This window comes from Dama dama, chromosome 26 (genome assembly GCF_033118175.1).
Source record: "Dama dama isolate Ldn47 chromosome 26, ASM3311817v1, whole genome shotgun sequence".
In the NCBI taxonomy this organism is placed as follows: Eukaryota; Metazoa; Chordata; class Mammalia; order Artiodactyla; family Cervidae; genus Dama; species Dama dama.
In genome coordinates, this window is record NC_083706.1 from 37,506,082 (window position 1) to 37,522,789 (window position 16,708).

General features: G+C 36.6%; 1 protein-coding gene across 3 annotated transcripts in view; it reads right to left on the reverse strand.

The window, feature by feature from the left end:
* Nucleotides 1-811: 811 nt before the first annotated feature.
* SHPRH (SNF2 histone linker PHD RING helicase) overlaps nt 812-16,708 on the reverse strand; it is an 80,985-nt gene continuing 65,088 nt past the window's right edge. For all 3 annotated transcript variants that reach the window (XM_061130380.1, XM_061130381.1, XM_061130382.1), the window contains 5 exons: nt 7,442-7,534; nt 6,684-6,770; nt 5,734-5,912; nt 2,353-2,433; nt 812-986 (listed from right to left, as the gene is read on the reverse strand). In XM_061130380.1, coding sequence (XP_060986363.1) covers nt 890-986; nt 2,353-2,433; nt 5,734-5,912; nt 6,684-6,770; nt 7,442-7,534 — 537 coding nt within the window. In that variant the 3' untranslated portion in view covers nt 812-889. The remainder of the gene's footprint in view (nt 987-2,352; nt 2,434-5,733; nt 5,913-6,683; nt 6,771-7,441; nt 7,535-16,708) is intronic.

The following is a 16,708-nucleotide window of genomic DNA, read 5'->3' on the forward strand; positions in this document are numbered from 1 at the left end:
GTTAACTGCTTACACTGATAATATTTAACATATAATAGAAATACTTAAAGTGTTCAGTGTTTTGATTTATAGTAGCAAGATACAGAGAAAAGAAATAATTGTCTAATATTAACTTACTGTTGGAGCTGCATTACTCTGAAGTTACTATTTATGGAGTTACAGTCTATAACTACTCAAAGAACTGGGAGCTAATATAATTCACCATCTTTTAAAAATATTACTAATAATATATTGGTGAATCCTGTGCTAAAGATACTGAAGGCTCTTCCAAAAATGAGATCTATGTTGGTTGAGTATACTGAGTCATATAAAACTAGAATAGTTGAGTTACTCTCTTATTCTAACTTCTTTTTAAGACTGATCTTATCAAAAGAAAAGTACACATTACCTCTCTTAATTCCCTCAGATAGAGATATTCTTTGGAATAAAAATTAAGTATTTTTTGTGTGTGCGTGTGTGCAATCGCTCAGTGGTGTAGAACTCTTTTGTGACCACCGTGGACTATAGCCAGCCAGGCTTCTTTGTCCCTGGGATTCTCCAGGCAAGAATACTAGAGTGGGTTGCCATTTCCTCCTCCAGGTGATCTTCCTGACCCAGGGATCAAACCCATGTTTCCTGCATTGGCAGGTGGACTCTTCACCACTGTGCCACCCAGGAAGCCCAAACATTTTATTAGGAGTGTAAAATTAAAGATCTTTATAGCTATTATGGAAACAGTATATTGAAAAGGACTCGAAAACTACTGGACTGTACAACCAAAAAAGCGATAAATTCATTCAACTAAGAACAGTGTTTACTGACATCTACTGGATTGTTTTACTTATAACTTTATTCTATAAACTATGAAAAATTTAAAATACACTAAAGTCTGGACTGAATCACATGTACTTCATTCAAGGTCTTCGGTGTCTTTGGTAAATAGGTCTGCCAGGTCAGCCACGGTCAAGACGGAGGCTTCGGAATGCTTTGCGGAAGGGTTCGTGTGACTGCACGATTTTCCAAGTGAGCAGGATCAGAAAGAAACCCCAAGAAATAAATTATTATGTTTGTCTTTATATACTGTTCTGGTCTCATAATAATGTAAGACATAAAAATATATTAATATTATATTCTTAATATAAGAGTATGTTCCTAAGTTTTTATAACTGAGTTGTAAGAAACTCCTAGAAGATGATGGGATCATTATTACAACTTGTTAAAATTAGGAAAGATTTCTATATAGCATTTTCAAACTTTGACATAAAATGTTTTCCTCTGTAGACTTAATAAACAAAACTCCTTGCCAACTACTACTAAGGCTTTCACCTTACAACTTACCTTCTTAGTATCCAAAGTTAATTTATTTCAAGAAACATTCAAGCTGCTGCTTTTATTGAGGCAGCTTAAATATAACCACTGACTTCTGTTATATTCGTGTTTGAGGCAAACAGCTTCTGTGGCAGCCTCTCTCCTGCCCACAGACACCAGTGAGAGGAGCTCTGGTTCCCACTGGCTGCTCTACTGTGCCAAGCACTAACACCTCTGCAGAGACCATCCCTTCCAAGGCAATCATCTCTTTTGAGTGTATCTTCCAATCACACCTGTCTCACCAGAATTCAGTTAGGCATCAGTTTATGTTTCAAAATGACTTGAAAGAAAATATATTCGGAAGTAAATGTTAGCAAGTTTTATGATTCCAAACTTAAGTTTTTAAAATTAAGGCTGCTTTTAGTCTCCCTGCTTCCGCTCTGCCTGTTAAGAGTAATAATATAATTACCAGCCTAGTTTTAAGTTCACACCTTTTCACTTGCATATGACCAACAAGTGTGCTGTAAGTTTCATGTTACAGATTTCAGGCCAAGACTTTTAGGTTGGGTGTAAAGATAGATTTCATTTAAAAAGTAATCCAGCATGGCAAGGAAATGTAGGATAGTTCTCCCAAAGCCCTCTGCTGGCAAAATATATATGGGTGATTGAAAGTATAATAGCTCTGAAATAAAGTTTCTTTAACAGTAGAACCATTTAAATATTTTTTAATGTATTTGCTGTTGTTGTTCAGTCTCTAAGTCACGTCCAACTCTTTGGGACCCCAAGGACTGCAGCACTCCAGGCTTCCCTGTCCTTCACTATCGCCCGGAGTTTGCTCAAACTTGTAATCCCTATTAATAAATTAAGTCAAGTATAGAATGCCTGGAGTGTTACCTGGGAAGTTTTGGATAGGTAAAATGTCATACCTTGCTCTATAAAAAGTATTTGCACTTACATCTTTTGGTTGACTAAGTGATCATCTAGGTGAAGAAGTTCTACATCCTTACACAACCTTATATGAACAGGAAAACTTCTGTCATCCACTTGAAGTAAACTGTTACTTACCTCCTTTCAGCAGTTTTCAGCATTGCTTGCATTCTTTCTTCTATTGTCGCTTTTATTAAGAATCTGTGTACAATAGTTGGTCTAGAAGGTACATAACAATGATAAATTTAAAAACACCCGTAGAACAGTTTAGAACGAATAAACTTCACATATTACATGCTATATTTATCAGTCAGTATCTGCTGTGGCAGGCACTAAGCCAGGTGCTGGGGTGAGGGGTTTGGTCAACAGTGAATACAACAAACTAATCTCAATGAACCAATATCTACAGTATCTACTGAGGGCAGACGTAGTAAAAACACCACGTAAGACATTTTCAGGTATAGGCAAGGTCATGAGGAGGCTGACACATGACCTGAAACAGGACTGTTGAGAATAGGTGGCTATAAGCAGAGGAGGAGAGCGAGGAGCAATCTGCCAGAGGCAGCAGTAAATCAATGCCAAGTCCGAGCACAAGCTTCTAAAGTCTGAGGGGCAGAAGGAGGCTAGCAGGGAGGAAGCATCTGGTGAGGCGGAGGGAGGGTGGATTCCCTTCCTGCCCAGCCACCTGCAGGGTGGCTTAATCCTCCTTACCCTGCCCCTAACATAGTATATGTATTTACTTATTATGTTTATTGTTTACCATCTGTCTCTACCAACCCCCTACAACTAGTATTTAAGCTCGGTGAGAGCATCTCAAGTACTCAGAACAGTGCTTGGCACACAGAAGGAGCTCGATAAAAATTTACTGAATGGACTCTGTGGATACTGTTGGAGGCAGACAGTTCAAGTTGGTGATGGAAAGATGAGTTACTTCTACTCTGACTGTAGCTGTTTTCCCTTTTCTCCCTCAACAAGGAGGAGGAACAGAGAGACTGCAGATCCTCTCCTCAGAAAGCAGAAAAATCTATACACTAGGGAAGGAAAGTAGGATTGTTAAGCAGTGTTGAGTGGCCTTTATAGACTTGTGGTCTTACATCTGAGATAAGCCCACTGTATGCTTTAGAAAACAGTAATATAAGAAGCCAGCGTTTAAAAATATAAGATAAGGTGAAAACAAACAGGGACCTCTCTGGTGGTCTGCAATTCCATTTCTGGGGCTGTGGGTTTGCTCCTGGTCAGGGTACTAAGATAACTACATGCAGTGTGGTATGGCCCCAAACCAAACAAAACCGTCCCTATCCCCCACAAAAATCCAAACCAAACAAAGAAAAACCCCGGTAAGACATAACTACATTTTAAATGATACTTGGTAGTACTTTAGAACAGTATTGCATTTATTACAATGATATTACTTTGTCATATTTTGCTTGATGAATGTCTCTTTCCTGCTTAAAATTAAAGTCATCATTTGCTCTCCAGGCCACTGCTTACAGAGCAGGCCGTTTCTGAGTGTGGCATACAAGACCACCAGTCCTCTCCACTCACTTTATACTCCAGCAACTTCAAACCCCTGAAGGTCCTGAGAAACATCATGTTGATTTTCTCCTCTGTGTTTCTGCACAAGCAACTCTCTGCTGTGTGAGCACCCTTCTCTAGCCCAGCTCTGGAGTAACTCTTCCTTCAGGACTCCATCTAATGAAGCCTCTCCTGACTCTCTAGGGCACAAGAAATCATGCTCTTCTTTGTTACCACAGAATTTCTATTTTTGCACACTCTACTGTAATATGTTAAATCATCTGTTTCCTGTATTACATAGTGATCTCCTTGGGGAAACAAGATTATATCTTATTCAATTTGAATCTTCAGGGTATAGTATATTTGTCATCATTGTTTAGTCACTGAATCACAGTGAACTCTTGTGACTCCACAGACTGTAGTCTGCCAGGCTCTTCTGTCCATTGGATTTCCCAGGGAACAATACTGGAGTGGGTTGCCATTTCCTCCTCCACAGGATCTTCTGGGCCCAGGGATTGAACCCACATCTCCTGTACTGCAGGCAGATTCTTTACTGCTGAGCCTACCAGGGAAGCCTCCAGTGTCTAGAATAATACCTGATATACAGCAAGTGTTCAATCAATATTTATTTAACTAGTGCTTAGTATGGGTGCCACTACCCTTATGGCAGAAAGTTAAAGAGGAACTAAAGAGCCTCTTGATGAAAGTGCAAGAGGACAGTGAAAAAGCTGGCTTAAAATTCAACATTAAAAAAATGAAGATCATCGCATCCGGTTCCCTCACTTCAAATAGATGGGGAAACAATGGAAACAGTGACAGATTTTATTTTCTTGGGCTCCAAAATCACTGCAGATGGTGACTGCAGCCATGAAATTAAAAGATGTTTGCTCCTTGGAAGAAAAGCTATGACCAACATAGACAGCATATTAAAAAGCAGAGGCATTACTTTGCCAACAAAGGTCCATCTAGTCAAAGGTATGGTTTTTCCAGTAGTCATGTGTGGATGTGAGAGTTGAACCACTAAGAAAGCTGAGTGCTGAACTGATACTTTTAAACTGTGGTGCTGGAGAAGACACTTAAGAGTTCCTTGGACAGCAAGGAGATCCAACCAGTCCATCCTAAAGGAGATCAGTCCTGAATATTCATTGGAAGGACTGATGCTGAAGCTCCAATACTTTGGCCACCTGATGTGAAGAACTGAGTCACTGGAAAAGACCCTGATGTTGGGAAAGATTGAAGGCAGGAGGAGAAGGGGATGGCAGAGGATGAGATGGTTGGATGGCATCACCAACTTGATGGACATGAGTTTGAGCAAGCTCTGGGAGTTGGTGATGGACAGGGAAGCCTGGCATGCTGCAGTCCATGTGGCCACAAAGAGTTGGACATGACTAAAGGACTGATCTGAACTGAGTATGGATGCATTAGAACAAATTGAAGGTAGTACATCCAGGAGGTAGTACATCTGAGAGGCTGTATAAAGGATAATTATCCATTCTGATATTTGAATAAATGTAGTACATACTACATAATATTTACTATTAGGTTTACTTTAACTAATTATCTCTTATATTGGATGAGGAAGCTTTCCTAAGGGGAAGCATTTATAAAAGAGCTTTTTGTTTACAGTTATGCATGAGATATGGCTTCTTTTAAATATTGGCTACTTCAGCCAATCAAAAATCAGTTCTTCTCAAAGTTATGACTGATGCCTTCAGCTTAATAGTTGTCTTAGGTATTTTAAGAAACTATCTTGATGAAGTGACCAGGGTAGCTTCTGAAGAAGGAAAGACAAAAATATGAGAGCATTTGGGGATTTGCTGTTTGGAGGAGAGTCATTGGAAATCTCAAAATATCTTGTGGTCATATACTAAGAATTGAAAATTTAATATATAAGTAAGTCACTAAAAATGAATAGGTTAAGACGAACATAAATGAAGAGTTTAAATGCTGATCTGTATCTTAGACGCAGGAGCAAATGTGACTGAGGTTAACTTCAGTCCTTACTTTGTTTGTCCAATCCGGTGCACCCTTCCGATGGCCTGAAGCTCATGGGCAGGGTTCAATATGGGCTCCACCAAGAGAACATGCGTTGCTTCAATGATAGTTAATCCATTAGAACCTGTGTGCAGGGGCAGCAGCAAAATATTGATTTGGGGATCATACTTAAATGCTGACAGGTTCTCCTAAAAAAAGAAAGGTACATTTAAATTTTAGCTGGATAGTTAACAATAAAAGCAGGATACTATAGCTCATGCTAAAATGCTTAACGAGATCCAGGTCATTGTGAAAGGCAATAATTAAGATAATTAAATGTAAGATGACAAATTTTAGCAAACAAAATCATGTGGCTTGACTTTAAGGAAAAAAAAAAGTGTCACACAACCTCTTGTGTTCTTTATAATACATAGAAGAATCACAAGATACATGTATGTGATGTATGCAAATGAAACTATATGAGCTTAGAGGAAAGAAGGAGTGAGAGAAAGTGCTAGAGTGAGTATAAGAGACATGAATCTGCTAAATTTTCACTTGGTCTTTTTTGGGTGTTTTTCTCTTAGGTTTGTATCTGTCACTGTGCTGAGTGTGAGGTAAGCACAATTTGACCATACGCAGTTCTGCCTAATGCAGTGTTTTTAGAACTTAATTTTAGGGGCACGAGGCCTCTGTCCATTCAAAAGGTATACTATAGGCCATCTTTTCCTATGTTAAAGAAACAGACCTCAGTCATAAGATCTTTAAATATGGTTTGTTATGGGTATAACTGAATAGATGGAAAGCAAATGCAGTTTGTTTACTTTGCCTTTAAATGTTAATCTTATAGTCAATCAAGAACTCAAACTGTTTTTGTGGTTTATATGACACACGAAAATAAATGCAAGTAAGCTAGTTAAGAGCAGTTTCAGTTTGTAACTGAATTCACTCCAAAAAACACGAGTAAAATCTTCTTGACATACCTGAAATGTCTTAACACGACTGATCTGTGCAAATTCCATGTTGTTGTCAGTGAGAGCTTTTGAAATAATGTCTAATACATCTTGCCACTAAGAACACAGAAAACAGAAAACCAAATATTTACACATAGCTTTCATGTAAAAAGGATTTGAAAAGGGACTAAACCAAAATAAGCTTTAAACCTCAGAATTAAGTAAACAAAAACAAAAACTTCAAGTATAATACCATTAATATTATTTTCTATCCTGAAAGATATTTTAAATCAAATGCTGGTTAAAGATAGGGTAAAAAAATGAGCATCTTTAATAAATGAATTAAGATAAACATAAATAATAGAAAATAAATTATGCAATATATAAATAGATGTGGCTATTTATCTTTCAAAAATGAAAACTAGAAGTTCTACTCAATACCTTTTATTCAATAGGTTAATTTTCTTTTCCTTAACCAAGTACATTTGTGAAATGACTTTCAAGTTTATAGACTTCAATTTTAAAAAGTAATATAAGAAAACCCCTAAGTAAAATTAATATAAAATCATAAAATACAGCTATGGGAATTGCTTTATGAAGCATCATCAAATTTCTCTAAAAATACTTCTATTCAGTGGATATAGAAAAAAAAAATTTAACAAGGAAAAGTCAATCAGTAATTCTAAATCTCAATTATATCACAGCAAACATTAACAGTTAGTTCTCAGATATAAACTGATTAGAAACAGAAAGCCAGTTCGAGTTAACACTGAGGGTGTTGACTGTACCGTTGAGAAAACAAGTGCCTTAGCCCCTGGGTCTCTAAGCTGGATTCTCATCAGAGTTCTGACCACAGCTTCCACTTTTGTAGAATGGCTGCCCTTTGAACACAAAGAAGAACACCCATTATTATAAAAAAAAAATCCAGTTAACAATAGAATGGAAAGTCAATGTAAAACACTATCAAAACTGTATGATAGGTACATATGTGTTTATTCTTTTTCATTTCATATTTGCTGGAAATTTTCTTTAGCCTCAAACTGCAGAAGTTACAGATTTATACCCCAAGAAAATCAAATATAAAAAAGCACTCCAGAAATTCATAAGACCCTAAGATAAGCTTTTTTAGTTAAGTGGCTACATTTTGCAATTACAAAACTTTGTTATTTTAGACAAGAAGAATATATATTAAAAAACACTCATCACTTTAGATAGTATGGCACTGAAATTGTTCAGAATATAATGAGTCAAAACTCTAACGTAAGCAAATAGTAAAAGACCTAGCCCACAAAAAATCCTTTCTTATAAGGGCATTACAAAGGACAATGACAGAGGTACAAATGATGTCCACTTGGACAGAGGCAGATTTATACAAAGGTAGATAAACACTTAAAAACTGCTTTCTGTACTCTGTATAACCGTTTCTAAGATAAAGGAATAAGAAAATGAAGAAATAAAGCAAGTGTTTTTGAAGCCTTCATTGAAAAAGTTTTCCTCCTAGAATGCTGTGGGAGACTGTATGACATGGAGCTTAAGGGCATGAGATTTTGAGTGAGATAAACTGAAATTCAACTGCCAGTTCTGCAGCTCCTTAGTTATAAAGATTCTAACCTTTCTAAGTCTTACTTTGTCAAGCAGGGATGATAATTATATCTATTTCCAAAGGCTGCTATGATGGTTAAAGGAGAAAATGTGTACAAAGGGTTTAGCCCAATACTCCAAATAGTAGACACTTGGTAACCTTTCAGAGATATCGGATCACCCTACAAGTGTAACCAAAAAGTAAAAATATTTCCATACTACTATTACCCTCACATCACACCCCCTTACTACTTTTACACTGAGATACTTAAAGGTAAAAAGAGAAACAAATAAGGAAGAAAGCTTTACTAAGTTTAAAGTCACCAACAAAGAATTAAGGAATATTTTTAAATTCTCATATTAAAGTCCTATATCTACATTTATTTCTCTGGATGTGTAGACTTTCAATTATACTTGAAAGGTTAAAAAGTATAAGGGACCTATTTCAATCTAAAAATTATCTTAAATAAGAGCAAAACTATCTCAAATAAAAGAAAACAGGAAATTAGCATAAAGTGATCATTTTAGCAGTTAAGAAAGAAACTTCCATGTTCCCTGCAAGGTCTCATTTTCAAAGATATTTTCAAGTGAAACACCAGGATAACTATGAACCCTTCTAAAATTAAGCTGCTTCTTACAAAAATTTCAAAAGAAAACAGAATAACCTTTTATAAGCAAAATTCCAACCTGGAGTGCTAACTCTGTGAAGGAAAAGACTAGAGTTCAGTTCAGTTCAGCTGCTCAGTCGTGTCTGACTCTTTGCGACCCCATGGACTGCAGCACGCCAGGCCTCCCTGTCTATAACCAACTCCCAGAGTTTACTCAAACTCATGTCCATTGAGTCGGTGATGCTATCCAACCATCTCATCCTTTGTCCTCCCCTTCTCCTCCTGCCTTCAATCTTTCCCAGCATCAGGGTCTTTTCACATGAGTCAGTTCTTTGCATCAGGTGGCCAAAATATTGGAATTTCAGTCTCAGCATCAGTCCTTCCAATGAATATTCAGGAATGATTTCCTTTAGGATGAACTGATTGGATCTCCTTGCAGTCCAAAGGACTCTCAAGAGTCTTCTCCAACACCACAGTTCAAAAGCACCAATTCTTTGGTGCTCAGCTTTCTTTATAGTCCAACTCTCACATTTGCTTATTAATATACATTTACATTAATTTCATTCTTTTTTGTTCTTATAAACAATACTTCAGTGACTATACTTAGAGGATTGGGTATGTGTGCACAAATTTTTTGTTGGATAGGCACATCAAAGTGGAACTGTTGGTCAAAAGTTAAAAAAAAGTTTTTTAGATTATTTGGATTGTGGTAGATTCCCTATCACACTGACCCTAGAAATGCTAGAACTTTAAACTATTAGCAGTTAGATGTGCCTGCTTCTTAGTACACTTGTTAAAGTTCCATTTTTTTGCCAATATCATAGGTAAAATGAGGAACCAAACTTTCATTTATCTGCATTTTCCTGAGAATGAGTTTGAACATCACTTGCTGGCCATTCAGAATTTCTCTTCTGTGAGCTGTCTGTTCATATTCCTTACCAATAAAAATAAACCAGTTTGTAGGACCACTTAAATACTGCACATGTTAAATTCATGTTGTAAATATTTTCCTATCTTTCTATATGTAGTTCACATTTAATTGTATTAAATGCAATAATGTTAGCAAAAGTGCTATATTAATACATTATATTAGTTTCAGTAACTAATAAATGCTTGATGAATGGTATGTGGATTTATAAACTAGATGTTTTTTGACTTTATTAGGCTTTTCTGTGTTTGACATTTAAATCTGTCTTTCATAAGGGAAAGACGAGAGATTTTATTTGGAAAGGGACAGCTTTTTCCTTAATTAATTGCCCTGTGATGGTTCTATGTAGTATCATTTGATATGATTTCATACCTGAGTATAGAATACTTCTGTCATTTATCAGTTGATATACTGCTTGAAAACAAGGACTAAATGGCATTTACTTTTATATCTCTTAGAGCTTTGCATGGTCTTCCATAAATAGTATACACTTAACCAATTTACTTAATGTAAAAGAAAATTTAATATGTACTTTTAAAGTTCTCAATCCCAAACCCGAGTAAAACAATATAGATAAAATGAAAATAAAAGAGGTTAGAATATAATTTAAAACTCTCAACATATTTTTTTATTCATTCAGAATGATCAACAAAAGGCAAATCAAATCTTGCGATTGATCTCTATCGCTTTCCCAGACAGACTCAGATAAGAACATTCATGAAAGACAAGCAGATTTAATCTAACACAAAGCAAGCTTTGAGGAGGATTTTGGGTTAGTAATATGTAGTGAAATCTGGGGAACTGGTCTTAAAGAGAAGTCACTGATTGGAGGGTGGTACCATTTCATTCAGGTTTATCAACTCTCCTTTTTTTCACCTACCTACGAGCAGCGATAGGAGAGGTTAATAAAGTCAGCAAACCCTGTGGACTTTTAGTTCAAATCCTTAGGATCAGATATCCTTATTCTTAACTTTCTTTTCTCTTTTCTGCTTGTGCTTTTTTTCCCCTTCCAAGTGAAAAGCAAAAGTCTCAACATAATACTGAAAAGACCATGGTTGGTCTAAGAGCAGAGTCAATAAAAGTGATCAAAGAGATAGGGCAGACTTTCTTCTGTGTCATCCTTCTATCATTCAATCCCTCCAACAATTCATGTAAGTTCATGTTTGATTATTTAAATCATTCAACAAAAATTTTCTATGCACATAAGTGACAAGAACTACAGTAGGCACTGGATGTACAAAAATGAAGATACTCCCTTATTCCCAAGTGCATACAGTCTAACGTATGTTACAGAGTATGGAGAAAAGCAAAGTCTTATACTGCTGGGCTGGCTTGGAAGTGACTTAAGTGAACGCTTTATTATACCAGCTTTAATAAGCATTATCCTCATTCTACTGTTCTTCTTAATGTTTCTTTTTATCTCATATTCATAAACGAACTTTGGCTCAAATCTGCCAGTTTCTGAAGAGACTACACAATGTGGTCACTGCTACAGAAAAGAAACATTCAGTTTGTTGAATAGATTGAAACAGGAAGAAGGTGATAGACTATATACAGGTTATATCTGCATAGGAGGCGATCACAGAAAAGGCAAAAAAGATATGGGAGAGGAAAAAGGGATGTCAATCTATCCCTGTGCAAGCTGTTAAGAGAGTATGAATATTCTCAAGACATGTAAACTGGAAGCCTTAATTCAACCCAGCTGATGTTTTAGCTATGTCGGTCAACACACAGATGCAAAGTTAGGCTGGAATTAGGAGAGCGCATAGGAATAGAAACCTCCCCAAGCTGCTAGATTATTCCTTAATATCTGAGATTGATAAAGTTGCATTTAATTATAGCACCTCTGTCCTCTTCTATTGTTCTCGTCCCTTTCCTCATTCCTATCCTTTCTTGACAGTCTCCAGTTTTTCCAGATATACATCTGCCAACCCTGACTCTATGATTAATGCTCGGTTTTCCTTTGTTTCTGAAACATCAGTGACCAAGGCCGAGCTTTGGAATAAAGACCCTTCATTTGTCCTCTGCCTCTCTTCACTGTATCTTTGTGGCCATTCTCTCTGAGACACAAGTTCTCTCTAAGGTCAACTAGGAACTATAAAAGGAGACATATGAAGTGCAACCATGCAGACCAAGCCAGTGCCTCTCCTGGTTTTTCTCTCATGAGGTAAGCATCCAAGAGCATTATAATAGTTAATACCGAAGAAAAAGAATTTGGAATTTTCCTTCTTTACAACAGAAGGATCTTATAAAATATTCTTTATGAAGATTTTTGCTCACCTGCTTATAATTTAATGAGCAAAACTAGACTAGATCTCAAAGCTACATACACAGGTCTTTCACTTTTCGGACAATTAAATACAAAGTGAAAAGCTCCAGGTCACTGGGTCAAGGCAATGAGAAAACGTAGAGCTCCATTAGCAATAAAGGTTAACAAAAAATTTCTCATGAAATCTGGCCTAGAAATTGTCTACTAGCATAACTAAAATCAGAAAGGTCATGTAGCTTCTTATCTAAGTAGGTATAATTAATTTTTAAAATCAGAGTTAAATTTGATTGGAGTGTGCAGTTCTATACTCTCAGGCTCTTGTAAAATTCTGAAATCACAGACTCTATGTTAAAAGTTGTTAAATGTGTTAGAAGGATAGAAAACTCAGTTTTGTTTTATCATATATGTAGGAGACTAAAAGAATTCTAACAACAAAGCAATCAAGTAATATTTAATTTAGACCTTGATCAACCACTCTCCTCCAGAATGGGTCTAAATATTTTACCAATGCCACTTAAGAGAGAGGTACTGCTTTTTATTCCCTGAGGTCTTACTACTGGGGAAAGACGGTGCACCTTAGGGAAAATCCATGAGTATGGTAGAGAAGACAGCGTGCAGATGGCTTCACACTATCCCCTCCACATCTATGTCCTATCTGTTGAGACTCCTGACTTAGAGAAGGGAGAACAGACATGGTACCTCCCAACTGGAGCAGCAAAATGCCACTTATACTTGATTCATATAAACAAAAGAAAAATAGTGCTTTAAGACTAGGAAGTTAGTACTGCTTTGTATTTTTTCTTCAGTGACTTATACAATAAAAGTGGAAACTGTGGATTCTGAAGCAGGGCTTGGCAATCCATGACTGAACCCACAGTTCGTTGCCTGTTATATCCCTTCTTCACTGGTCTTAGTCCTCCTTCCTTCGGCTCCTTTTATTTCCTCTGTTAAATCTGTCCCGATGCCTCTCCCACACCTTTTCCTTCCTAGTATCTATGGATTCTCATGGTCAGGCTCAGCTCCACTGGCAGAATTAAAGGCTATAGGGTCTGCTGTGTTCTGAAGAGCATCAGAAAAAAGTCAACACAATGGAGATGATGAATGTATTCAGTTTTCATCAAACATCACAGAAAATATTCATGCCTATAGATTCTACAGGCAGACCATACCTTTAGAGATTTTATAGACACTATGAATCTGTATATTATCTTTAACATATCTTCACACTATATTGTGTGCTTAGTCGCTCAGTCATGTCTGACTCTTTGCGACCCCACAGACTGTAGCCCACCAGGCTCCTCTGTCCATGGGATTTCCCAGGCAAGGATACTGGAGAAGGATCCTTCTCCAGAGGATCCTTCCGACCCAGGGACTGAACCCAGGTTTCCTGCATGGCAGGTGGGTTCTTTACTGTCTGAGCCACCACATTAGTATATATATTCTATACATGTGAAATACACACAAACTAATATATACAAGACATGTCAAATGACGTCTCATAGTAAGGAGGCCAATCACTTATGACTCTAAAGTGAAGGCAGAATGAAGTCATTTTCAGACGTGCAAAAACTGATTTGTCATTCACATGCTCATCATGTTAAAATTTCTTGATGCAGTTATAGCACAGTGGAAAAAAGAATCAAAGAATGAGGGTTACATGAATAATGATATCAGGTAAGGCTGACACAGAAGTGCAGGAAGCTAGCTAAAAAAATGAGAACTTCTATTAGACTGGGGTACTTAAAAAGATTCTTCACTGAAAAGTGAAATTTAAATGAAACAGGATCAGGATTCCGCTCCTTTCTGCATGACTTCAATCACTCTGCTTGGTTCTGTAATGAAAAGTATTTATATAACAAAATGTGGATGTATAAATATTATAATATAAAAATGATACTATCACAAAAATAGAAAGGAAAGGAATGAAGGAGGAATAGATGCATTAATTTCCTCCTATTTTAAAGTGAGGTGTCAGTGTATACTGTCTAAAGCTAGTACTTTAAGAAACAAAATTGATGTATATTACTGAGAATCACAGAGGTGATCTTTGTAACTAAAAATAGAAATTGTTCACAATGGCAAGTCAAAGTAGGATGGATGAAGGAGAACATTAGTTTTCACTGTGTGCCATTCATTTTATTCTGAATTTATTTTAATCTTTTGTGTAACCTACTTCCACTAAAAAATAACATTATACTGATTTTTGACAGATGAATAAGGGTTTTTAGGGGAATGGGTGGGAGACTTGTAATTCTGGGAACTTTTAAACTTATTTTATCAGTGATACAATTGGGATTGTGTTTATCAACAGTGATAAACACTTCCCTGGTGGCTAAGATGGCAAAGAATCTGTCTGTAATGTAGGACAACCAGGTTTGATCCTAGGTTGGGAAGACCCCCCTAGAGAAGGAAAAGGCTACCTACTCCAATATTTTTGCCTGGTGAATTCCATGGACAGAGGAGCCTACAGTCAATGGGGTTGCAAAGAGTCAGACATGACTGAGCAACTAACACACATTTTATTACAAATGAACTGTTCTTCTGAATTATGTCATTACTCTAGTGTTGTGTAATACTGTACCTACAGTACCTCTCACTGCTCTGATGTCAAATGGGTGCCTCGCCTGTTAGCGGCCACAGGAAAGGAGTGTCAGGCTTGTTATAAATGGACAATCACAGCTGAAATGGAGCAGAGTTAGTATTTAAATCTTCCAGTTATTACTTGGATTAAGTTTTTGCAATCTTTTAAACTTACTATAAGCGTCAAAGATCCTGAGATTAGAGCTTTTTTGAAGATTCATTTAACTGAAGAACATTACTTTTAAAAAGACAAATTTATACAATTTAGCTCCCTCACACCCCCAAAAGAACTATAATCTCTAATCAGTTATAACTAGGGCTATAATTTGGTAATAGGTCACAGATTTTTCTTTAGGTTTCCTTACTGGTTTGTAACTTCCAAATAACCTGAATGTTTCCTATTTTTAGGAAAACAGTATGGAGGAAGTCATTTCCTGTCTTGGGACTTTCTGACACTACTTTTATTCTGGACTTCTCCTTTTAAAGTAGAGCTGAGTCTTCCAATTTGCCTGTGCTGTCCATAGTAGTTCTAGTTGAGTAAGATCAGTTAACGTCGTTTTACTTCTGTCTGCACCTGTTCACCATGCTAAAAACCCAAGTTGATAGTGACAGATACAATTTAGTGCAGTTACACAGTTTATATATGATTGATCTCACAAATCAGGAATATTTTTCAAGTACATGCCTGGGAAAATGGTTGGGCTTTACACATGTTTCTTCAATAGTTCAGTGGAAACTCCACCCAGGCAGCCTAGGTGGGAAATTTTACAAGTGCACTTAGCCACAAAAATATCCTGTTCTTTAAAGTATTTTGAATAATTATTTCAAAGAGATAAAAAGTTAGCAATTGCAAAAAAGTTAAGGTTATAGGGGATATTATATGTAAATATAATAGATGGGGAAAACAATGGAAACAGAGACAGACTATATTCTTGGCTTCCAAAATCACTGCAGATGGTGACTGCAGCCATGAAATTAAATGACGCTTGTTTCTTGGAAGAAAAGCTATGACAAACCTAGACAGCACATTAAAATGAAGAGACATTACTTTGCCAACAAAGGTCCATCTAGTCAAAGCTATGGTTTTTCCAGTAGTCATGTAGGATGTTAGAGTTGTACTATAAAGAAAGCTGAGCACCAAAGAATTGATGCTTTTTAACTGTAGTGTTAGAGAAGACTCTTGAGAGTCCACTGGACTGCAAGGAGATCCAACCAGTCAATTGTAAAGGAAATCAGTCCTGAATATTCATTGGAAGGACTGATGCTGAAGCTGAAGCTCCAATATTTTGGCCACCTAAAACAAAGAGCTGACTCATTGGAAAAGACCCTGATGCCAGGAAAGACTGAAGGCAGGAGGAGAAGGGGACAGCAGAGGATGAGATGGTTGAATGGCATCACTGACTCAATGTACATGAGTTTGAGCAAGCTCATGAGAAGCCTGGGGTGCTGGAGTCCATGGGATCACAAAGAATCAGACATGACTGAGCGACTGACCACCAACAACAAGATAATATCAAGTATCTTATATAAGAATACTTAGAGGAGCATATTTAAATATAATCACTTGTGGATTATATTTACCAAATTATTTTATGTCAACTTTAAACTCAGAATTTTACAATCATTTTTATTCCACCTAGATATTTTAATTATAGTTAGAAACTACAAGACAGACTTTACGAGTCACCTTCAAGTCAACTGAATAAAACTGAAAAAAAAAAAAAGAAAAGAAACAACATGATCCTACACATAGTATAGTTTGACAAATGGTATTGCTAGGTTTCTCTGAGTTTTAATGTAGAAATACAATATTTTTCTTTTTCTCTACAAAAAGGTTGTATAAAACATCTTTTCTAGCTATAGATTTGCTTGTTAAAACTGCAGATTCCTGGACCAGATCCAAGATCTAACAAGTTAGAAGTTACAGGAATGCACCTGAAAATAAACTTTAATTTAAAAAACAGAGCACTTGATCACGAGGCACTCAAGTTTCAGAAACTGAAGTGCTGTGTGTGTAGCGGGTGCTGTTTTGCTGTGGCTATATCCATGTATTCTCTCTTGGACAGAAACTTCTTATGACATAAGAATC